The 19,614-nt window shown below is 41.1% G+C and overlaps 2 protein-coding genes across 7 annotated transcripts in view; one reads left to right on the top strand and one right to left on the bottom strand.

The window, feature by feature from the left end:
- The window catches only part of B3GNTL1 (UDP-GlcNAc:betaGal beta-1,3-N-acetylglucosaminyltransferase like 1), a 95,398-nt gene that overhangs the window by 73,003 nt on the left and 2,781 nt on the right, over positions 1-19,614 (top strand). For all 6 annotated transcript variants that reach the window (XM_065034618.1, XM_065034619.1, XM_065034620.1 and 3 more), the window contains 4 exons: positions 1,776-1,911; positions 11,429-11,497; positions 13,121-13,195; positions 18,403-18,491. In XM_065034618.1, the coding sequence (XP_064890690.1) occupies positions 1,776-1,911; positions 11,429-11,497; positions 13,121-13,195; positions 18,403-18,483 (361 nt within the window). In that variant the 3' untranslated portion in view covers positions 18,484-18,491. The remainder of the gene's footprint in view (positions 1-1,775; positions 1,912-11,428; positions 11,498-13,120; positions 13,196-18,402; positions 18,492-19,614) is intronic.
- TBCD (tubulin folding cofactor D) overlaps positions 19,020-19,614 on the bottom strand; it is a 116,911-nt gene continuing 116,316 nt past the window's right edge. The window contains exon 40 of the mRNA XM_065034601.1: positions 19,020-19,421. Coding sequence (XP_064890673.1) covers positions 19,407-19,421 — 15 coding nt within the window. The 3' untranslated portion in view covers positions 19,020-19,406. The remainder of the gene's footprint in view (positions 19,422-19,614) is intronic.

Below are 19,614 nucleotides of genomic sequence, written 5' to 3' on the forward strand. Positions count from 1 at the left end.
ATCCAAGATGTTTTTTTTTCTCCATTAGTCGAAGTGCTGGTGCACGGGCATAGGCCTCAAACCAGTGTGGAAATTCTACGTGGAGGTGCTGTTCTTCTTGGGTACGTTTACTTGTGTGTGAAGTTCTTTCCAAGTTATCGCACCGCGATCAATGATGAAGTGCTAAGCGGGATTGGGCTGTGCTCAAAAATGACACGCTGAAGCGCAGGGGGCTCCCTGGAGCTAGCAAATAGTTCCAGCAAGAATCCGTGTGTCTTGGGACTGTGAGGGTTGCATGTTTTTCAAACTATAACTCAGGGCTGTGAAGGAACAACGCAAATAAAACCATGAAATTCCTATATTAAAATATTAGAAAAGCTTGTTAACAAACCTTTGGGAGCAAATTGAGAGTGCTGGCCCAGGCTGCCCAGAGCGGGTGTGGAGTCTCCTTCTCTGAGACGTTCAAACCCCCTGGACCCACCTGTGTGATCTGCTCTGTGACCCTGTGTTAACAGGGGGGTTGAACTGGGGGATCTGCAGAGGTCCCTTCAGCCTCCGCCAGTCTGGGACTCCGTGCAATTAGGTTACCTATTAACCTCAAATGTTATATTTGTACCTCAGAGGTATACTTGATAGAGTAATTTGGAGTAGTAAATTTGTTACAGGGCTCTGTGAAATTTGATAATCTGCTACTAAAAGGAAGAATTTGAAAATGTTTCATAGAGGTCAGATGTTACAGTAATGCCAGATCATCAGGTATCTCTAGTGATCATACTCATGTGTTTTACAGTTTTGTAGTAGAACTAAAATTGGTGTAATGCATATGGGATTATGGAGTCAGAACTGCGGCTGGAGACCCAGCAGATGGGTTCATTGGTGAGAAGAACTGACAGCAGCAGAGCTGGAGCAGCTCTTCTTCCTGACTGTCTGCCCACCTGGGCACTTCAGATTCTGAACATCAAGGAAACTTGAATGGATTTTGATTTTGCTGTAAAAGGCCAAGCTGCATTTGCAGACCAGAAACAGCTTACTGTAGCTGTGCTGACTCGTGAATCAGAAATCTTATTTGAAGCAGAAGAAATAATATATCCAGTGAGTACTTTGGCTTTTAAATTCCATACCAAATTGGTACAGTCAGAAGACTGCGGCGCTCAAATTTGAACTGTGAGAAAGGTAAATTGGTAGGAAAAAGTACATGTTTCATAATAGAAAGAAAACCATAGGCAGCTTTAGGATCTCACAGGAAAAATACTAGGTTTTTTTCTGTTAATGCTTTAACTAATTTCAGTGTCTAATTTCCTGGATCAAAAGATGTATTACAAATTGTAGGACAAGTTGTAACAATTGCTAAAAGCCTATTGTGTTCTGTCATGATAAAGCAAATGGAAAATCCTATTTGACGAATTGCTTGTAGAAAGGAAAGACAATTAGACGTTAGGTGTGGGCAAACAGTGCGTTGGTGGGCAGGTGGAATTGTCGGTGTTGAATGTGATTACTGTAGACACAGTTTTTCATCTTCCTGTGATCTTCTGTTAGGGTTCTTGAAAATAATAGTGGTGTAGCTACAGCTTCAAATCTATCTTAATGATTTTTGTCGGAGAACTTCCACAGAGTTTCTGTTTTTTCTAACAGCAGTTTAAATTTCCCTTGGAAATTTCTAATATAATGTTTTGGTGTGGTTTTTTTGTATGATGTGTGAATATGTTTGGTCATATGTATGTGAGTATGTACGTAAAGGTACATAATAATGCTAAAAGTTTTAGGTGTTAAAATCCACCCTTTTTCTAACTCTCCAGGGGAACCATCTGGAATCACCGAGTCAAGTTTCTTGAAGACAGAGTCCTGAGCTCCTGGACATCATTCACTATTTGGAATGCTGGCAAGCAAGGCAAGAAGCTCTACAGAAGCTTGTCACCAGCTAATCAGAAAAAGGTGAGCTCTAAGTGGGTAACATCTGTACAAAAACACTCCCTCCTCCTTCATAGGCCTCCTTGCCACTTCTAACGTCAGGTAGCAAAATTTGCATATTTTGTCCCCAGTGTACTAGCTGATGATTAATACAACTTGGGGAAATTCTTAATATTGTATTAATAATGTATTTCTTCTTTTAAAATGCTATATTAGTTTATTTAGAGTGTGCGGTATGTACATAGTGCAACATATGCACCCATGTTCCTGCTTCTGGTGAGTAAGCGTAGTAATAGGTTATATATGACTGTTTATGGCCTGCTACTATGTAACTAACCAGGTAGTAGCCAGGTACACAAGGTGAGCAGAATAACTCTTTATTTGGATGGTATAATACTAACCCGCCTTGTCCAGGATTATTCATACACACAGAATATTTGCCCGGTTCCTCAGTGGGTAGTGGGCAGGTCCCCATCAGGTGCTGCTCAGCCTGGTTTGTATTCTGAGTAGTTGTTCTGTAACTCCCTTTTGAAAAGCCTGGCTGTTTAAAAATAGGGGTGGGGTGAACAGGCCAGTTGAAACTATTGTACATGACTATGTAATTTAATTTACAGTCAATTGTAAATGCGGAGGTTACTTATATTTAGCAATGGCTGATATTTCTCAGGAGAGGTTTGTCTGAGAGTTTAAATATCTTTTATAGCATTTTCTTTTGCATAATAACTTTTTGTTAGATAAAGGCCTTAGGCCTGATGTCAAATGTCTGTTTCTTATAAAGAGCCACAGAACATTCATTTTATTACCAAATGTGTTTTCTCAAAAATATGGATGGCAAGACAAAATGACAAATATATATAAACCTGATTAATGTAGTGGCCATCAGACCACACACATATAAAAAGAAAACAGAATAAATTTGTGTATCCACAGTTGCAATTACTGACTAGGCATGGAATACACGCACACAGTAAATGTATAACACAAAAACTGAGCCTGAATTTGATACTCCAATGCCATCCCTGTTTCATTGCCATCATGTGGCAGTGGCTGCACTGCATGGAGTAAGAGAAAATGTTACGTGTCTCCAATCCGTTCCTTCATTCCAAGAGGACAGAACCATCCATTAATGTATTGCAAGACCTTGGTCATGTGGTGAATTGTGCACGTGACTTTGGGGGGTTTATGAAAATGTTCTCTTTCCTTAGTATTTTGAAGAGCACTTTGTGAATTCCACTACGTTACTCGCAACCATTGCACTTCGCTGTCCACAAAATGGTGAGAATTAGAAAATAAGATCCAAGGGAGGAGATGGCAGCTTGTCTGGCAGGGGTGTGCAGGCAGGGATTTTTGACATCTTACAGAAAAATGAGACTACGTTGTTTTTTGCAGCAGTGTCTCACCATCTTAGGTGTTGGATTTTTGTTTTGATTTTTAGCCTTTTTTGTGCCAAGCCAAAATGGAGATTGATATTAAGATAGAACACCTCTCTAGCTTTGGGTTACATTTGCCACCTACTTCTGTAAGTGACTCACTCAGGACTTCACATCCTGTTCAGCAAACACAATGGTAATTAACAGATGTCGCTGCAGAGATTATAGAAAGGGCAAGAGAAAAATAATATCGCTGGTTTGGGTTTTTTTTCTGTTTTTCCACTAGAGAATGAGAGTTTACCTCTCAGTGAGGAACAACCTTCATTCCCCGTATGCTAGCACTGGCAGCGTGGTTCTAATTAACTGAATCTTGACGTTCTTTCCAGCTGACCTTTACATAATGTTTGCTTTGGCAGTGCTGCAGGCCGTGATGCTATTTTGCTTCTGTCAAGGTTACAATTGCACATATTCCAGTATGCTGGAGTTTGATATTGAAGTATTGCATTGAGCATTAACCCATTCATTACTGGATACTAGACCAGACACATTTAGCAAGCTTACATGCCAGGTGGAAATGTAAGCAAATGTACTGCAGAAAACCACTGGTGAAGTGCAGTTACAGGCTGATCCTTAGTACCTTGTAAGAGTAATCAAACTTTATCTGTCGTCTGACATGTTTTCTGAAGTATTCAGAGATTTTCTCAATAACTAATGCAGATAAATAGGTTCAGAAAGTGACTTTTATCATCCGAAGTGAGAGCAGAATTTAGCTCTCTATAGTGAGAAAGCACTAGTTTTATGCAGCTCATTATGATTGCCCTTGTAACTTCTGAGCTTTTCCAAAAGGGAGATCCCAAGTCTATCCATTTCAGTCAGAACTGAAGCTTAAGTGCTATCCTAATGCTTTATAGTAAGTCAGTGGCCAAAGGCTGTAGAAGTAGTTAAAACACCTGCCTTCTCCATGTGCTGATCAAAGGATTGTGCTGCTGGAGTTTCAGGAAATAAATGAAAAAAATTTGCAGTAGGTCATTCATGGCAGATTTCCTTTATTCTAAATTATTAATGGTAAAAAGAGGCCAGTTAAACTCCATGCTGCGCTTTTCCTTAAAAAGCCTTCAGGTATTTTCTAACTTCAACTCTTGCCAAAGACTCTAAAATCCCATATGAACAAAGGCCGTAAATAGTTGTTGCTTCATCCTTTCCAACCCTAAAAACAATAAAAAACTTTCCCTATCTCACCCTTTAAAGGCTGTCTTAACAAGATTTAAGCTTTCAGATATTCTGCTAATGATGAGCACACTGGAGATTCAGTGTCATTTTGTACCTGCAAGTAGAATCTAGTGTTGTCTTGTAAATGGAGGCCCTGGGATATTAATTCATCAGTTGTCTAAAACAGACACCTCTAAAATACAATTCCAAAAGCCCCTTAAGACAAAATATGATGGCAACAAAGGCAACAAAGATGCTGAAGGGAGTGGAGCATCTCCCGTGTGAGGAAAGGCTGAGGGAGCTGGGGCTCTGGAGCTGGACAAGAGGAGACTGAGGGGTGACCTCATTCATGTTTACAGATATATAAAGGGTGAGTGTCAGGAGGATGGAGCCAGGCTCTTCTCGGTGACAACCAGTGATAGGACAAGGGGTAATGGGTTCAAACTGGAACACAAAAGGTTCTACTTAAATTTGAGAAGAAATTCTTCTCAGTGAGGGTGGCAGAGCCTGGCCCAGGCTGCCCAGGGAGGTTGTGGAGTCTCCTTCTGTGCAGACATTCCAACCCGCCTGGACACCTTCCTGTGTAACCTCATCTGGGTGTTCCTGCTCCATGGGGGGATTGCACTGGATGAGCTTTCCAGGGCCCTTCCAATCCCTGACATTCTGGGATTCTGTGACGATGTATTACATCAATATAATTCCCATTTTCTCCTCTGAAGGTCCAGTTGTGTAAACCAGTGTGATCTTAAAAGATCTAATGCTTTTTGAAATGCAGGTAAAATTGCCAAAAGGACCTGCATAAATTAACTGTCTAAATTTTATTTCAGTTGGTGTTTATACTTTAAGTCAGTTTAGACTCTTGAAAGTGTCACCTGTGCTCTGTTTCCCTCTTGCTGCATCCTTTTATTGAGACTTAGAATTCCATTAGATGTCATGAAATTGATTTTGGTTGGAATGCGGAGACACAGCAGGGTTATTTTCTAAATTGGCACTAAGTACCTGTAGAAAATTTGATACGCGTACTCCTAGAATAAATAATAAAAACAAAACAAACCAAAAACCTATTACGTACAGCTTGTGTTATTTTGCAACTATGAAAAAACTGAACTCTACTAAATCTTCAGGAAGAGAATTAATTAGTTTGACCTGTCAAGGTTAGGGCATGTAAGAAAACTTCTTTTTCAAAATAGAATGTTTCTAGTATTTTTAGAACCGGATAAACAAAGCAATTGTATTTCTTATACAGACTAAGTTTGTGTGAGATGTTTGAAAAGTATAAATACGTTGCATGCCAAAGAGCATTGTTTCTTAGAAAATAAAATTTGGCAATTCCAGGAAGCGGCAACCTCTGTATGTGCACACTCTCTAACAAATTATTCCTTTAGTTTGTTTGGAAAACAGTCTGGATTTGAACCATGGGTAAGTTGAAAGAGAAAAGGACACCTAAGCCATGTTGTCTCTTTTCCTTCAGACATCTCTATGGTGAGTATTAAAATAATGCTTTGTCTCCAGACAGCTCAGGCAACAATCCAAAGCTCAGTATTTTTGCTAAACAGCAACGTAAGAAAAAAATTATTCAGCTAGTAGGGTTTTTTTTAATGAATTAATTATTAGGATCTCAGTATTCTTAGGGAAATTCTGTTTCCTGGCTGTCCCCTTCTTCATTCACACAGTTGACAGTGGTTCAGTATTAGCATTTCTGCAAGAATGAAGTCAAACAGACCTTTTTTTGTTTAAAACGCATCCGTCTTGTCTGTAATTTGCAGCTGAAGATGGAAACCAAATGTTTTGGGGATGCTGCATTTGCCTGGAGGGTTTCTGAGCTGTCTTGTCTGCTCTTTTATTCTCCACCAAACTTCAGCTAAAAGGAGAACTTCACCATGAACATTTTGTGTCATTTCCAATAGCTGAAAATAGTGTTCAAGTAGCTAACAGAAAAGGAGAGGAAAGGACAAAATAAGCATCAGCTAATTAGTGGCATGGAAACAGGACCAGTACCCAGCCAGCCCCTGAAGTTTCTCTAGGCCAGCCCTGTCCACCAGTTGGAAGCTTCCAGAGAGTATTTTGTGCATTCTTTGTTCCTACCTCTTTAACCCTTTAAAATAATCTGTTAGTTTCTCGTCACCTTTTTCTAAGAGCAAAGTCACTAAACCATGTACTTCAACTTGGCAAGAAATGTTGAAGTTTTGTAGCATCTTAACTGCTCTAAATTAGATGAATGGCAGTATGGGAGAATGAAGTGACGACATGTAAGAGCAAAGAAACATAAAGGGAAGAATATTACACCCACCTTGACTGTGAAGCGCGAAGTAGAATCACAATTTGAAACCGTTTTAATGGAGAGAGACTGTAGAACAAGGAGGGGCATGAAATTTCAAACCTTCAGTTAAATCCAGGTATAAATTATCCTACAATGACATGGGGTAAAATAGAGGCTTCATTTTGGACTATAGTGAATATTCATGCTGAAATATGTAAGGGAATCTCCCTGTTGCTTCCATTTGGGAAAATGTCCTTTTGGCAACATCCGTTCTGTGGGTATAGAGCCACGTGCACTTGAAAAGTTACTGGTGTGACTGATGTCCTTGTCAGTCCTGGAGAAACGAGACACTGGCAATTAGTTCCCACGCTGGTGTGTATAAAGGCAGTCGTATGTCTTATGTAGTAAGGGCAATGTTGTATGGACAATATCTAGAAGCTCATTTTGCGTGCTGGATTCTTTGTTATGGATATGTGCAAAGCGGGAAGATGCTGCTGTCTCTGATGGAGTCATGTCTTGAAATGGAGTCGCGGACTGGTTGCCTGGCATGTAATGTACCCACAGCTTCTGGCGTGGCTGTAATGCTAGATGTGAAATAAAAGCAGCACCCTGGTACTGAAAACCCTTCAGACTGTGACCGGGAGTCGCGTGCTGGTTTCATGGTTCTGCTTGTGACTTACTGGAAGATGTTTATGCCTCTGCGTGTCTCTTGGTCTGTTTGTCATTAACTGTATCTATTTAAACTTGTGTTATAATGCTTCCAGTTACTTTGTTTTGACATGAATGGCCAAAATTGATTTAACTTTTGCGGAGATGTGTATTGACATGCTTCCAAGGTTTTATATAAGTTTGAATGGAAGAATTATAAATAGAAGAATCAACAGGGTCACTAAGAGTTTAAAATGGATGAAGGATTGCATGAGAAGGGAAGAGAAGGCAATAGGGAAGATCTGCTCGTATAGGATCTTTGCAGAGTTTGCAGGTTGTCTTCTTTAAAGATAAATTTCATGAGACCAATTGTTGTAATGAGGAGGGAGAGAAGATAATGTGCAGGTGACCATTTCTCAAAAGGGTTGTCCATTTTTTCTATCACGCTCTATGAAGTTATCCACTCTCCCTTGTAAAACTTGTGCCTTGTATCCTTCCAGCTAGAACACATCTTGAAAAAATTGCTGTGATTGTGTTTTGTTGCTTTCTGTAAATGATCATTACAGACCTAAAGCAGACTACAGGTCAAAATAAGATGAGGGAATAAAATCCTATGAAGATCATTCACCATAAAAGGACATGATCAGGCTGATGAAATCTTCCAGTTTTTCCATTAGGAAGTTTGAGTGGAACGGAATGTGTAAGGAAACATCCTCTGGAACAGCCAACAAGTCAAGTATGAAACAATCTTAAATCTTGTGTAGCACAATGCAAACAGGTAATTACACTTGCACCCTGAAACCACGCTTACTTACTTCGTAGGCTGGACATTTGGAGCTGGGTTTAGCTGCTACCCGTTAATCTCCTTTTACCCCAGGGAGGTCTGATAGTCCCAGCCTGTGTGTCCCTTCACGTGGCTGCTCTGTTTACTAAAGAGAACAAGCCACGGAATTGCTTTTATCTTCCTCAAACGTGTCTTCCCCAGCAGAGATATTTTCAAGTAAATATCTTTTGAGCTATATAAACTTTCTATGATGAAGGAAAAAACTGTTTCTCCTTTTTCCTTTACACCGTTGTTAATGTATACTTATAAAAATTACTTATAGTAATTATGCATCTTGTATATAACAGATATCTAGCTGTTTCTTCCAATTTTTAGCTGAGAGAAATAACAGTTTTTTGTCTTTGTTTTGGAGTTGTGCAGATTTCCATACAAGTGATGTTCAAACAAAAAATATTTAATCATTTAGGTATTTTCTTAAAACCGCATTGTGATCTGAAGCCTCAGTGAGCTCCAATGGTGTCATATAGTCAGAGGCACTGCAAAAGAGCCATTTTGCTATAAGGGGGGGGGAAACAACTTGAGACTGCTTTATAGCTTTATAATTTATCAGTTCTTTCCTAGGAGACAGTAGTTCATGTATGAGATAGATGGTCTTCATAAAAGATAAAAGAAAGGAGCCCATTAATGCAGGAAAATAAAAAGGTAACTCTGGGTTTATCCTAATAGTATAAAGTAAATAGCTCATCTAAGCCTGATGCCTTGAGTTCTCTTTATAGGATAAACAACTGCGTTCTGTATTTAGACTCCAGACACAGATTTTCTTGATTTGGGAAATAAATAGTGTGTGGCAGAAAAATAGTTGACTTACACTTTAGCCACCCACGTGGTGTGGAGTCTGGCAGGAAAATTGCCCATTCAAGTTTGACCTGTTTTATAATGCTGTAAATATCAGCTCTAAGCTGGCTGGAGCCATTGAAAATGATGTGTGGAGATATCTTAGTGGTAACTCAAAAATGGTGAGAGTCATTTGCACCTTCCAAGGGAAAGCTGGCACAGACTTACCTGTCAGGGTTTTGTCCCAGTGCTTCTGGGTGTCAGTGTGGCACAGGCGGTTTGCTGCGTTTCCTACACGTGGCAGTATGAGCTCTGGCACAGGAGGTGTCATCGTTACTGGTAACCTAAGTGATACAAGAACTATCTTCGGTTCTCTATCCTTCATGTTAAGAAGGGATCTGCGCACTGGTCAGGGGTTTCTCATAACTGTGTTATAATGTGCTGAAGGTGAACAGTGTGATAGTTTCCAGCACAGATCTTACAGCTGAAATCTCAGTTACTGACATTAAATCGTAGATAGAATTTCACTTTACCTCATGTCAAAAGTTTTGGTGTTTTGAGTATAAGTAGCTGAAAAAATAGCTTCAATTCTTGGAAGGTGAGTCAGTGTATTGTACTGTGTTTATCCCCAGAGCTCTGTGGGGGTGATAGTGAAGACATATCCTGCTAAATTTTGTTTATAACATCCTTAGTGTGATCCCTGGAACAGGATCATCCAAAGCCTGTATCTGCTGGCCTGTAATGTGATTCCTTTTAGTCACACAGCCCCAAAGTGAAAATGTAATGTTTCCTTAATGTTCTGTTCTTTATTTCTTTGGGTGCTTGTTTTCCAGCAACCCATTTTCCAGGTACAAATGTCTGCTGCAAAGTGGTTCCAAGGACTATCCCTGCCCACCCTCCCAGTTCATTGCCTGTATTTTCCCCGGTGACTTTGTGTGCTGGTGCTGTTTAGCCATATTTGTAGACCCTTGCTATTTTTGTTGTCATTCTCTTCCCATTGATGTTTAATAGAAGAACTGATATTATGGTATTTAAGGATTTGGTTAGAAAACTGTTCCATTGGATAGCAGAAATATCTCCAAAGTATTTTTGATGTAGAAGCACCTTTTATGTTGTGAGAGAATGCAGCTCATTGTGGCCACGGCCTGAAAACACACATATCAGTTCTGTTCCTTTGCAGTTTTGCCCTGGGCTGTAAAGGTGGCAATCTGTGTTGGGACGGAAGTAGCAATAAAGAATATAAAAGTTCCGCTTTATGACACTGATGGTCTTGTGTCAGAGTTGTTCTCAGCACAAACGGAATGAGGTCACTTTAGGTAAAAGAAAAGTATCTTAATCGCAGGAAGAAAACACGAGAGAGAGATTTGTAGACACAGAACACAAGCCAGCCTTCTGCAGCCTTCTCTAACTTAATAAATTAATAAACAGCTGTTTGGCTTTTCAAATTTTCTCAGCAGTAAGTGTTGTGAATCGATTTTTAATGCAACAATTAAAACGATAGGAAAACTGCTATCCAGCTTTCACCAGAATAATTGATTTCTACAAGACCTTAACTATCCGAACCGTTCTGCTTCAGTGTAAGAGTTCTGTGTAGATGATATGGATAGATCCAATGGAAGTCAGAGGAAAACATAGCTATGTTTATTTTAAAAAGTCTTCTGAAATGTTACTGGCAACCTAATGGCTCAAAAATGAGGCCACTGTGTATTTTGGATTGCAGACATCTATTCTGCCAGCATATTTATGAGGAATGCAAATAAAAAAACATCTGAAATATTTGGCGTCTAGGGCTGCAAATAGTGCTTCCATAACTACAGTAAGAATAACCAAAACCAAGCAGTAATTCTATGTGTCTAAACACCAAATCTGCTGAACTTTTCAGTTGAAAAATAGAAGGTCCAAACCCACAGGATTTCCCAAACTTGGTGTGTTATGCCCCAGAGCTGAAGCCGGTGTTGGCAGAGCATGCGAAGCGACAGTGCAGCTCTGGACACCGTGGTTGCGGGTGGGTGAGTTGTTATGTGCTTGGGGTGGGCAGGAGGAGGAAGGTTTGGATTGTCTCGTTTCAGGTGTTCAGTGGAAGTGCCACAATGAGCAGCCCAGTCGCTTTTTGCAGTTTGCTGAGCATATCGCTGAGGATGAGGCTGATGATCTCATCGATGTTTTCTGTTAAGCACTCAGTAGCTTACATCACCTGTTCTCACGCTCATAAAAACATAATGTGCACATAGACAACTGCAGAATTTGCCCATCTCTTCAGGATACACACAGAAAGGATCTAATAAATTTTTAAGCTCCATAGGAGGACCAGGGTGTGTTGCAGTATTCCTGTGTTCATTCACATGCCTCTAGCGTTACTTGCACAGATACACTACAGGTGAAATATCCGCTGGTAGCTAAGAACAGTATTGAAATGCTCTGCTTCTGTTTTGGCAGGTAACTGCGTTTTGTGATGTTGATGAAAAGAAAATAGCAAAAGGATTCTACACTTACGAAGAATCTGAGGTTAGTTATAAGTACTCTAACATTCTTTACTGTGATCTGGAAGTATTCTGGGAAATGTGATGGAAGAATACATCACTGATTTAAAATATTGTATAGCAACTCATTTTGGTAAGGAGGCTGTGACAGAAAACTAGATAGCTGGGGATTGGTACTGGAGTGTGAACTGTGGAGCCGGAACTATGGACCTCACACTCTCTGAAGTCAGTTTAGTAAGACAAAAATAAATATCCTCTGAAAGGATTCAGATGGCAGGGTGAAACACAGCCTTCACTCACAGCTCGCTCGTTAGGCCTGAGTAGAATTTGGTTCATAATGGATAAAAGTCAAATGTCTGTTAAAACAGAGGAAGCTTCACTGATTAATTGTAACCTATCTATATTATAGTTACACTGTATCTGAATAAGCTTTTGATAGGTTTCTTGGGACCCTAAAATTTTAGGCAGCAACATTTAATTCCCTAGACAATGAAGGATGGTATCTAGATGGCAATAAACCATATAGAAAAAAACCATTGCTTTGTTGCAATATTGATTTCACGGTAGCAATTAGCTCAAGACCTGGAGTAAAGTCTCATCCAGATTCACTACAACAGTTGGTGAAGAGGCAGTTGTTAGTTTCGCTGGGCCCGGGACGGGACCCTGCGAGCGCAGTTTGCCGTTCCAGCCCAGCCGGTCTGGCTACCGGTGGTCTGACTGTCACCAGCCTCAGCCACTGCTCCCAGTGCTGTGTTTGTAGTGGGTCTGGTGATCCTGCGGCTGGAGATGAGTCGATTCAGTTAGCTGATCTGGCAGAAAAGGAACCCTCAAAATAAAAACTTATCCGGCAAGTTATCTTGTGAATCAAATTACCCTGAGGTTGCATGATCCTTGTATCTGATGGGAGCAGGACTGAGGGAGGGGTGGGGGGAGATGCACCTCCTCAGATACAGCTTGTGGTTAGATGAGAGAAACTGAAATAAAATTCAGCACTGGGAAGCTCATGAGCACTTTCAGCTGCATGAAAGCAACTGGAGTTCAGGATTTTGACCTTGGATACTGAGGGCTCAGTACCAGTGCTGTAATACTGTCAGTATAATTACAGAATCACAGCCTGGCTGGCGTTGGAAGGGACCTCTGGAGATCACCTAGTTCAACACACCTGCTAAGGCAGGGTCACCAGAGCAGTAATTATGACAGATCTGTGCATTTATCTTCCCAACACACACCCATCCTCTGAGATTAGTTGTAAAGGAGATTGTACTGCAGCCTGTTGTGAATCCTTAGAAAACTCTGCAGCTTGGATTCATAGTGAAGTCCCAGTAGGGCTTGGAGGTGAGGAGGTAAGGAAGAAGCAGTGGAGGAGAGGAGACCTTCTCCTTTCACCAGCGGAAAACTCTTAATTCAGGTTTGGTGGAGTGTGAAACTTCATTCAGAGAAACACAATTGTAGTGGAAGATTCTGGTAAGAAAGTCAGGGATGCTTGAAATGACTGGCAAGATAATGAGCAGAAGCATATGACCAGCTGGACTGTTTAGCATGAGGTCTCAAATATTTTTTCCCCTTTTAGTGTTAAGTAGCTCCTGAAGCTACGCTGACAGGTAACCCTGTGTGCCCCTCTACTCATGTCTGCTGCTTTTTCCTGCAGGAGAGACCAAAACCCAAAATTCCTATATGTCACTTCAGAGATGCAACTCCACCCTTCATTATCTGCGTGAAGCTGGTGAGTAACGCCTTGAGCCTCCGCTCTGTGCAAGATCTGTATGTGCTCCTCATGAAAATGAATTTCTATTTACTGTAAATAGCTTTTCCCAGAAGCTTTTACTATGTAACTGAATGGGCTTTTTATCAAATAGATTGTGCAGAGTATTTCAGGGTTTTAAAATAGCAGTACTAAGTGAAGTAGTATCAACAACAATAGAAGGTACAGCTTCTGTAAAGGAGCCTTGGGTATGTTTTATCTTCTTGCCCCACAACATTATATACACAAATGAGGATATACAGTCAGCCACCTGGCCTTGTTTATTCCTAATATTTTGCAGCTTGGCTTTGTTTTCTAAAACAGATCTTAAAAGTCATTTTGTTTGTATCTGCCAATTTTGAAGCCTCTTCTGCGTCAGACTCTGGTAACTTTCTTAGTTCAACTGGTTTAATTGAACTAATAACATAACTAGAAGATGATAACGAGCAGTTATTTAGCTGTTATATTTAACATAGCAAAGCACAGTGTATGGGATAACACAGAAGTTTTAAAGCAAAATAGCAAGTACATTCTAGTTGCAAATGCTAGTTAAAAAGGCTCTGACGGTAACTAAACCTGTAGCTACACAGAAACACTGACACTCTAATGCTGTCCTAGATCCGCTCAAAGATCGATGAGCTGAATCTCATCTCATCTGGCACTGTTAACTTCACACTCCCAACTTTACGATCAACTCTGAGATCATAACTATGAGTTGTAAAGCCAGACTGAAAGTACCTTGGGGCATTATCATGTGCTGTTGGTTGATAAACTCTTGGATAAGCCAGTAATATTACAACTAATTTAATTCTTCATACTACATATAATGGTGGGTGGAAGTCCCTAGACAAAACATCTGTGCAACCTGTTACAAAGCACATTTAATTTGTGAAGCCCTTACAATGAGACTATTATACAACATCTTGCCTGAAAACTCCATTCTGTGACTTCAGTTGTGATTTCACTATATTTTCCACTCATGGCCACAGTTGTGATTTCACTGCATGTTCTGCTCACAGCCACTGAGCATCTTCTGTCACAGACCACTATAGGCTATAGTATTTTTAAGTAATATGTAGTATTGTCTCTAGAAATAAAAATTGACCTACTTGATACAGTTTGAGTTTGTAAAGTTGCTTCTAAAAATCTATTTCTGCAGCAACTCACTTTTTAGGAGAACGTAAGGCAGTCGATAGCCATTTGTATAGAGCCAAATGTCTAGAAACTGCAGGCAAGTTCTCTCCTTGTCCCTCTCACTCGTGACTGAATTACACAGTTGGTGTTGTAAGAGCTGATGGCAAAACCACCGCAGTGCAGAGATAAAGAACAGAATCACAGAACCATTTTGGTTGGACCCGCAGAGGTCCAGCAGCATTGTACACCGCGAAAACACAACACTGGCCAGAGCAGAAAGTGCTGATAAGAAACTTGCATAACAACAGAGTGAAAGTCCCTAATGGAGCTTTTCTCTCTACTGTTTTTAATCATACCGATACCTGTTAATAATATGAACTTCACAGTACACCTGTGTCATTATACACCTGTGTCATGTTATTGTTTTAATATTATGAAGACAGAGAATCAGGTGGTTAGAAAAACAAATTTATAATAAAGAACTGAAACCAAATTTTTGTGCTAGTGGTACCTAAAACCCTGTTATCACCTGAGAAACCGCACCGACATAGGAAAGAAACCCGTCAATATATCTGTACCGAAGTGTAGGAAATGTCAAACTAGAGAAAAGGAATTAGGGGACCAAGGAATCAGAGCCAAGGCTGCTCAGCCCTCCTGTTCTGTGCTATTGGGTTTCGCAGCTGATGTTAAAGCTCATTTTGAGCAGCCTCTTCAGCCGTTGTCATACTTGCTGTGTTTTATTGCTGTTTGTTTGGAGTCATTGTGGAAGCTGTCAGAATCCCTGAAATCCCCGCCTTAATACAGCAGGGTTGTGGGTGGATTGAAATGGCCACAGTTTTCAGTAGTTTTGTGATGGAATTAGTCTTTTGCCAAGACAAAACATGCTGATAAACATCCTGTGGTTTAAAATATTCAGGTATCCTGTCTGCAGCAGCTTTCAGGTTTCTAGACCTCTAACCACTAAAGGAAATGGTTTCTAAATGGTTTGAGAAGAGCAGAGTATTGAACTTTTTCATTCACGTGTGTGGATGTTGTGCGGACCCAGGGTTAGTCCGCACTGTATTTACAGATGGGGTTTGAACGGCTGAAAACAAAAGTTCGCACTTGCTTTTCTTTGATCACCATTTCCACATTTCCTCTTCAAGCTGCTTTTCAAAAGTGGGAACGGAGGAAAAAAGTAGGATGGGGATAAGCACATAAAGTATTTAAATATTTAAAATATTTAATATTAAAATATTAAGACTGTACTGTTATCAAATCAAACTGTGCAAAAAACGTTGCTGTTCCCAGTTGAAGTCCCAGGCGATGTCCGTTTGGGACATAAGATTGCTCTGCACAGCTTTCGGGTGCTGTCCCTGTGCGTATCATGGGGGCAAAACCAAACCTCCCGTGTCTGGGAGGCTACACGTGGCCTGGATTTTCAAACTATTTAGGGCAAGTGGCTTTACCCAGCTCTGTGTTTCAGGTCACGCAGGGAGCGAATGTACGTAAACGCCCGTGTACGTAAGGACGTTTTACGTGTAGACAGCTGGCGGTGCAGCTGGAACCTTGCTCCATGTAGCACGGAACTGTTGGGAGTTTATGTCGGGCAGAATTAGCTGCAGATCCTCTTAGCTAATTCCTTCAACAAAAGTCGTTACCAAGTTCCTGGACATCCCAGGCTCCCAAATTTAGCTTTATTATTTACCAACATCAATTCATCAACATCCTTCTGCAGAAGAAAGTGTCCTGGGGCCTTATTATATTTTTCTGTTCACGGTAGGGGATTATTTTTAGTTTTGATAGACAAAAACCTGCATGTTTATGTGCAGCTCTGATTTTGAAGATGAGATACGTTTAGTGAGTGGCTTGTTTGCAAAAATGGGCTCTGCTGGCCATGTACTTGGAGCAGTGTTTGCTTGTTTATTTTCTCAGGCAGTTCCTCCCTTGCTGCCTTTGGCATGACTTTGTTACCTTATAAAAACATGTTGGAAAAGCAGTCATCCTGTGTGATCTTTGCTCAGTTTGCATTTTCAAACGGCTTCACAAAGGGCTGCAGCCGACATTCTGCTCTGTGGGTGTGGGCCTGGGGAAGTTTTTGCTGAAGAGATTAAAACCGTGGCTTCAGCTCGTCCGTTGTGTGGCCGCCTGCAGCTCCACTTCACCTAAGGGTCTGCTCGGTGTATTTTTCTCTCGCTTTGAGGTAAAAGCAAAACGCTTAGAAATCACGTATTGTGCCCCGGTTTGGCCTGGATTCCAAGTGCTTGAATTGAAAGGGATTTGTATTTTTCAGTCTCGGTAATTAAACTGGTTTGATTGTATAAAGTTTTCAGTAAATTTACTGTTAGAGCAGTTATTGTAAACCCTGCCTTGTTCTGCCGCCTCAGTCTTGTGCGCTGGGAACGAAAGATTTGGTTTTAACTCTCCTGCTTAATTTAGCATCTGGGCTCTTTTATATGTATTTTTTAAACCCTTCTTCAGAGCAGGTTGATTTTTCAGCAGGCTAAACGCAACTGTTTCATACCCTATGTGCTAACTTGGGTTTATGAAGTCATTAATGGAGACTAAAGGTCGTAATCAAGGCCTGCATTTCTGAGCTGAATTCCCCGTTGACATGAGTGGTAAGTTTTGCAGATGGACCAGTTTGAGCTCTTAACTGGATTGCAAAACTAGGGCCCAGTCCTTCAAAGTATTAAATACCATCAAGTGCTCTTGATTTCAAGAAGTTAAAAGCAAATAAAATAGTACTCAGCATCATTCACAATCGGGGCCTTATCGCTGAGAGGAGAAGTTGTTTACCTGAGGTAGGTGGAGCCTTCTGATTCCTTTTTTATGGTTAGTCAACATCAATTTTCTGACGGGTGGTTATGGGTTTTGTTGAAGTTCTGGGTCAGATTGTGTTGGCAGTGCCAGTGAAAATAGAAGAACTTGGCAGGTCGGTGAGAAACACACAGGAAAAGGGGGAATTAATCTGTGATCTTGGGCAAGAGGTCTGAAATGTTCTCATGTCGTGTTTCCTTTCTGATATCAATTCAGGCAGCAGAAACAATGCACAGGCTTGGAGGAGACAGGTCAGCTTGTTTTGCTGTTGGAGTCCCTGCTGGCAGAGGTGGCCGTGTTCCTCAAGGCTTCCCCGCACCACCCCGATCCCCTGAGCAGGTTTATGAGCAGCTCAGCTGGCGCAAGGCGAGCTGGGAGCCGGCCGTGCAGCCCTCCTGTGAGACACAAACCTCCGCCTCTGCACTCAGCTTCATTAAGGATCCCAGAGCAGCTTTTTGAATCTCGCTATTCCAGCCAAAGTCTAGTGTTCCACCTCCTTTCACTTGGACTCTGTTCTTGTAACTTCCTGTCCTAAACAGTCGCAGGACGGTTGGGTGTTGTTCAAACTTGACCTGTGCTGCTCTGGGCCAAGCAACAGAACGCTCTACCTGCCTCCTATAGCATCGTGAGCTTTAATTAATGTTTTTTTGTGATAGTCCTGAAGATCAGTACAATGAAGGACTCTGGGAAGACCCAAGTAGAACTGCTCAGAACTGCTGCAGTCGGCGTGTTTTCTTAATGACATCACTGCCTTGCAGGATCACTCAAGGAGCCAACCTGCCAGGTTCCTGTCCAGATAGCGTAACTGCGGCTCAAAAGGAAACACCTTTAACTGTGCAAAATATTTCAGTTGCGTGATGAAAGGTTTGTTTCAGCAGACAATCTAATAATTGTTCAAAATCTACAAAAATCGCTGTTTTGTCAAACTGGTTCCCTTGGTCTGTTCTCTGAAAACGCCTGCAGTAGAAAACAAAATGTTGAGGTATCTGCAGAGCTGCGCTTACTGCAGTCCTTGTGTTCTGCACAGCAGCATGAGAATGAGTCATCCCGTATCCCCCCAACATATTAATTTGAACACTAATTTTTCAACATACACTTAATTTTTGATTGGAAACAGTTCTGAGCCTTGGTTTATTTATGTTTGGTTCTGCAAATGGGATTTTGTTTTGTGGTCTGAAGAACCAAATTGCCAAAACCTGTTACAACCTGAAATGAGTTTGTCTGGTTCATCTGATTCTCCTTTTCTTCCCTCCCAGGATTTGACAGGTGGAACATTTGAAGCAAACCTGAGCATGCTGAATTTGCAGGAGGGGATGGATTATTACCACTTTAACTAAAAACCAAGGTAAAGCAGCGATATGCAATCTGTTATCCTCTGTGCGTATGAGAACTGAAGTGTTCGGAGGTTTAGAATGTTATTGTACACACAGCCACCCTTCTATTTGAAGTGCTGGGATAGTGGGATTTAATTATAACTATCAAATAACAGAGTATAATTAGAATATCATGTTGCCTGTGCACATACCTCCCCATCAATTAGTCTTGCTAAAGATAACTGTTACAGCCCTTTCATTTGAGAGTCAGTAGATGTGGTCTGAGTTCCTGGCAGTTGCCTGAGGTACTGACTCACCTCAGTGTTCTCCAAGGGAAAAAGTAACGCTTAGTCCTTACTGCTCATTTACTACAAACATATTTGCTCGAATTGGTTATAGGAACAGCTAGTAAGAGAGGCTTTGACTTTACCTGAAGTGAAACCTGCATTTTTTTGTTCAATTATGATGCAAGAATGACGCTTACCCACAAAGATACTTTATGTTCAGGAAGATTTTCATTACCACTAAGTGTTGCCATGCTTAACTCTGAAGAACAATTGTTTTAAGAGACTAAGGCAGCAAGTCAGGTTTAATAGTTTATATGCGTACAGCGAGCACAGGCTGGATGGCTCCAGTCAGAGCCGCACAAGTATAAATCATTGAGAAAACGGGGCCAGTGGTGACGGACACGTGAAGGGAAACGCCATCTTGCGGCTACAGAAAATTACTTTAAAAACTGAAAACACGATGAGTACTTTGCTGCTTCATCTGGCTTATCTGCAGAATGCTTTACAACATCGTCGCTGCCTGTTGTTCTGTCACACAGCGCGCCTGGCGGCTCAGGCCGAGCATCCCGTTTGTCAGGATGCTGAGCGCAAACCCGTGGGTCCTGATGGCACCTGAACCAGGAGCTTCAGTTCCCAAAGCAGCAGCGGGTGCCTGGAGATTCATTGTGCTGAACTCTACAAGAGAGAAAAGGAACCAGAGAGGTCACCTGGAGCAGCACCTAGCGCTGCTTTAACGGCACCGCAACCATGTAATGACGTAAATGAAATGGAGAAGAAAATACAGACATATGAAGCTGTAATGTTTACAGTCCTTTGTATCACCTGAATTTTTAACCACCCTCAGCAAACTTTATTTGTGCAAGTTTTA

Source organism: Columba livia, chromosome 18 (genome assembly GCF_036013475.1).
Source record: "Columba livia isolate bColLiv1 breed racing homer chromosome 18, bColLiv1.pat.W.v2, whole genome shotgun sequence".
In the NCBI taxonomy this organism is placed as follows: domain Eukaryota; kingdom Metazoa; phylum Chordata; class Aves; order Columbiformes; family Columbidae; genus Columba; species Columba livia.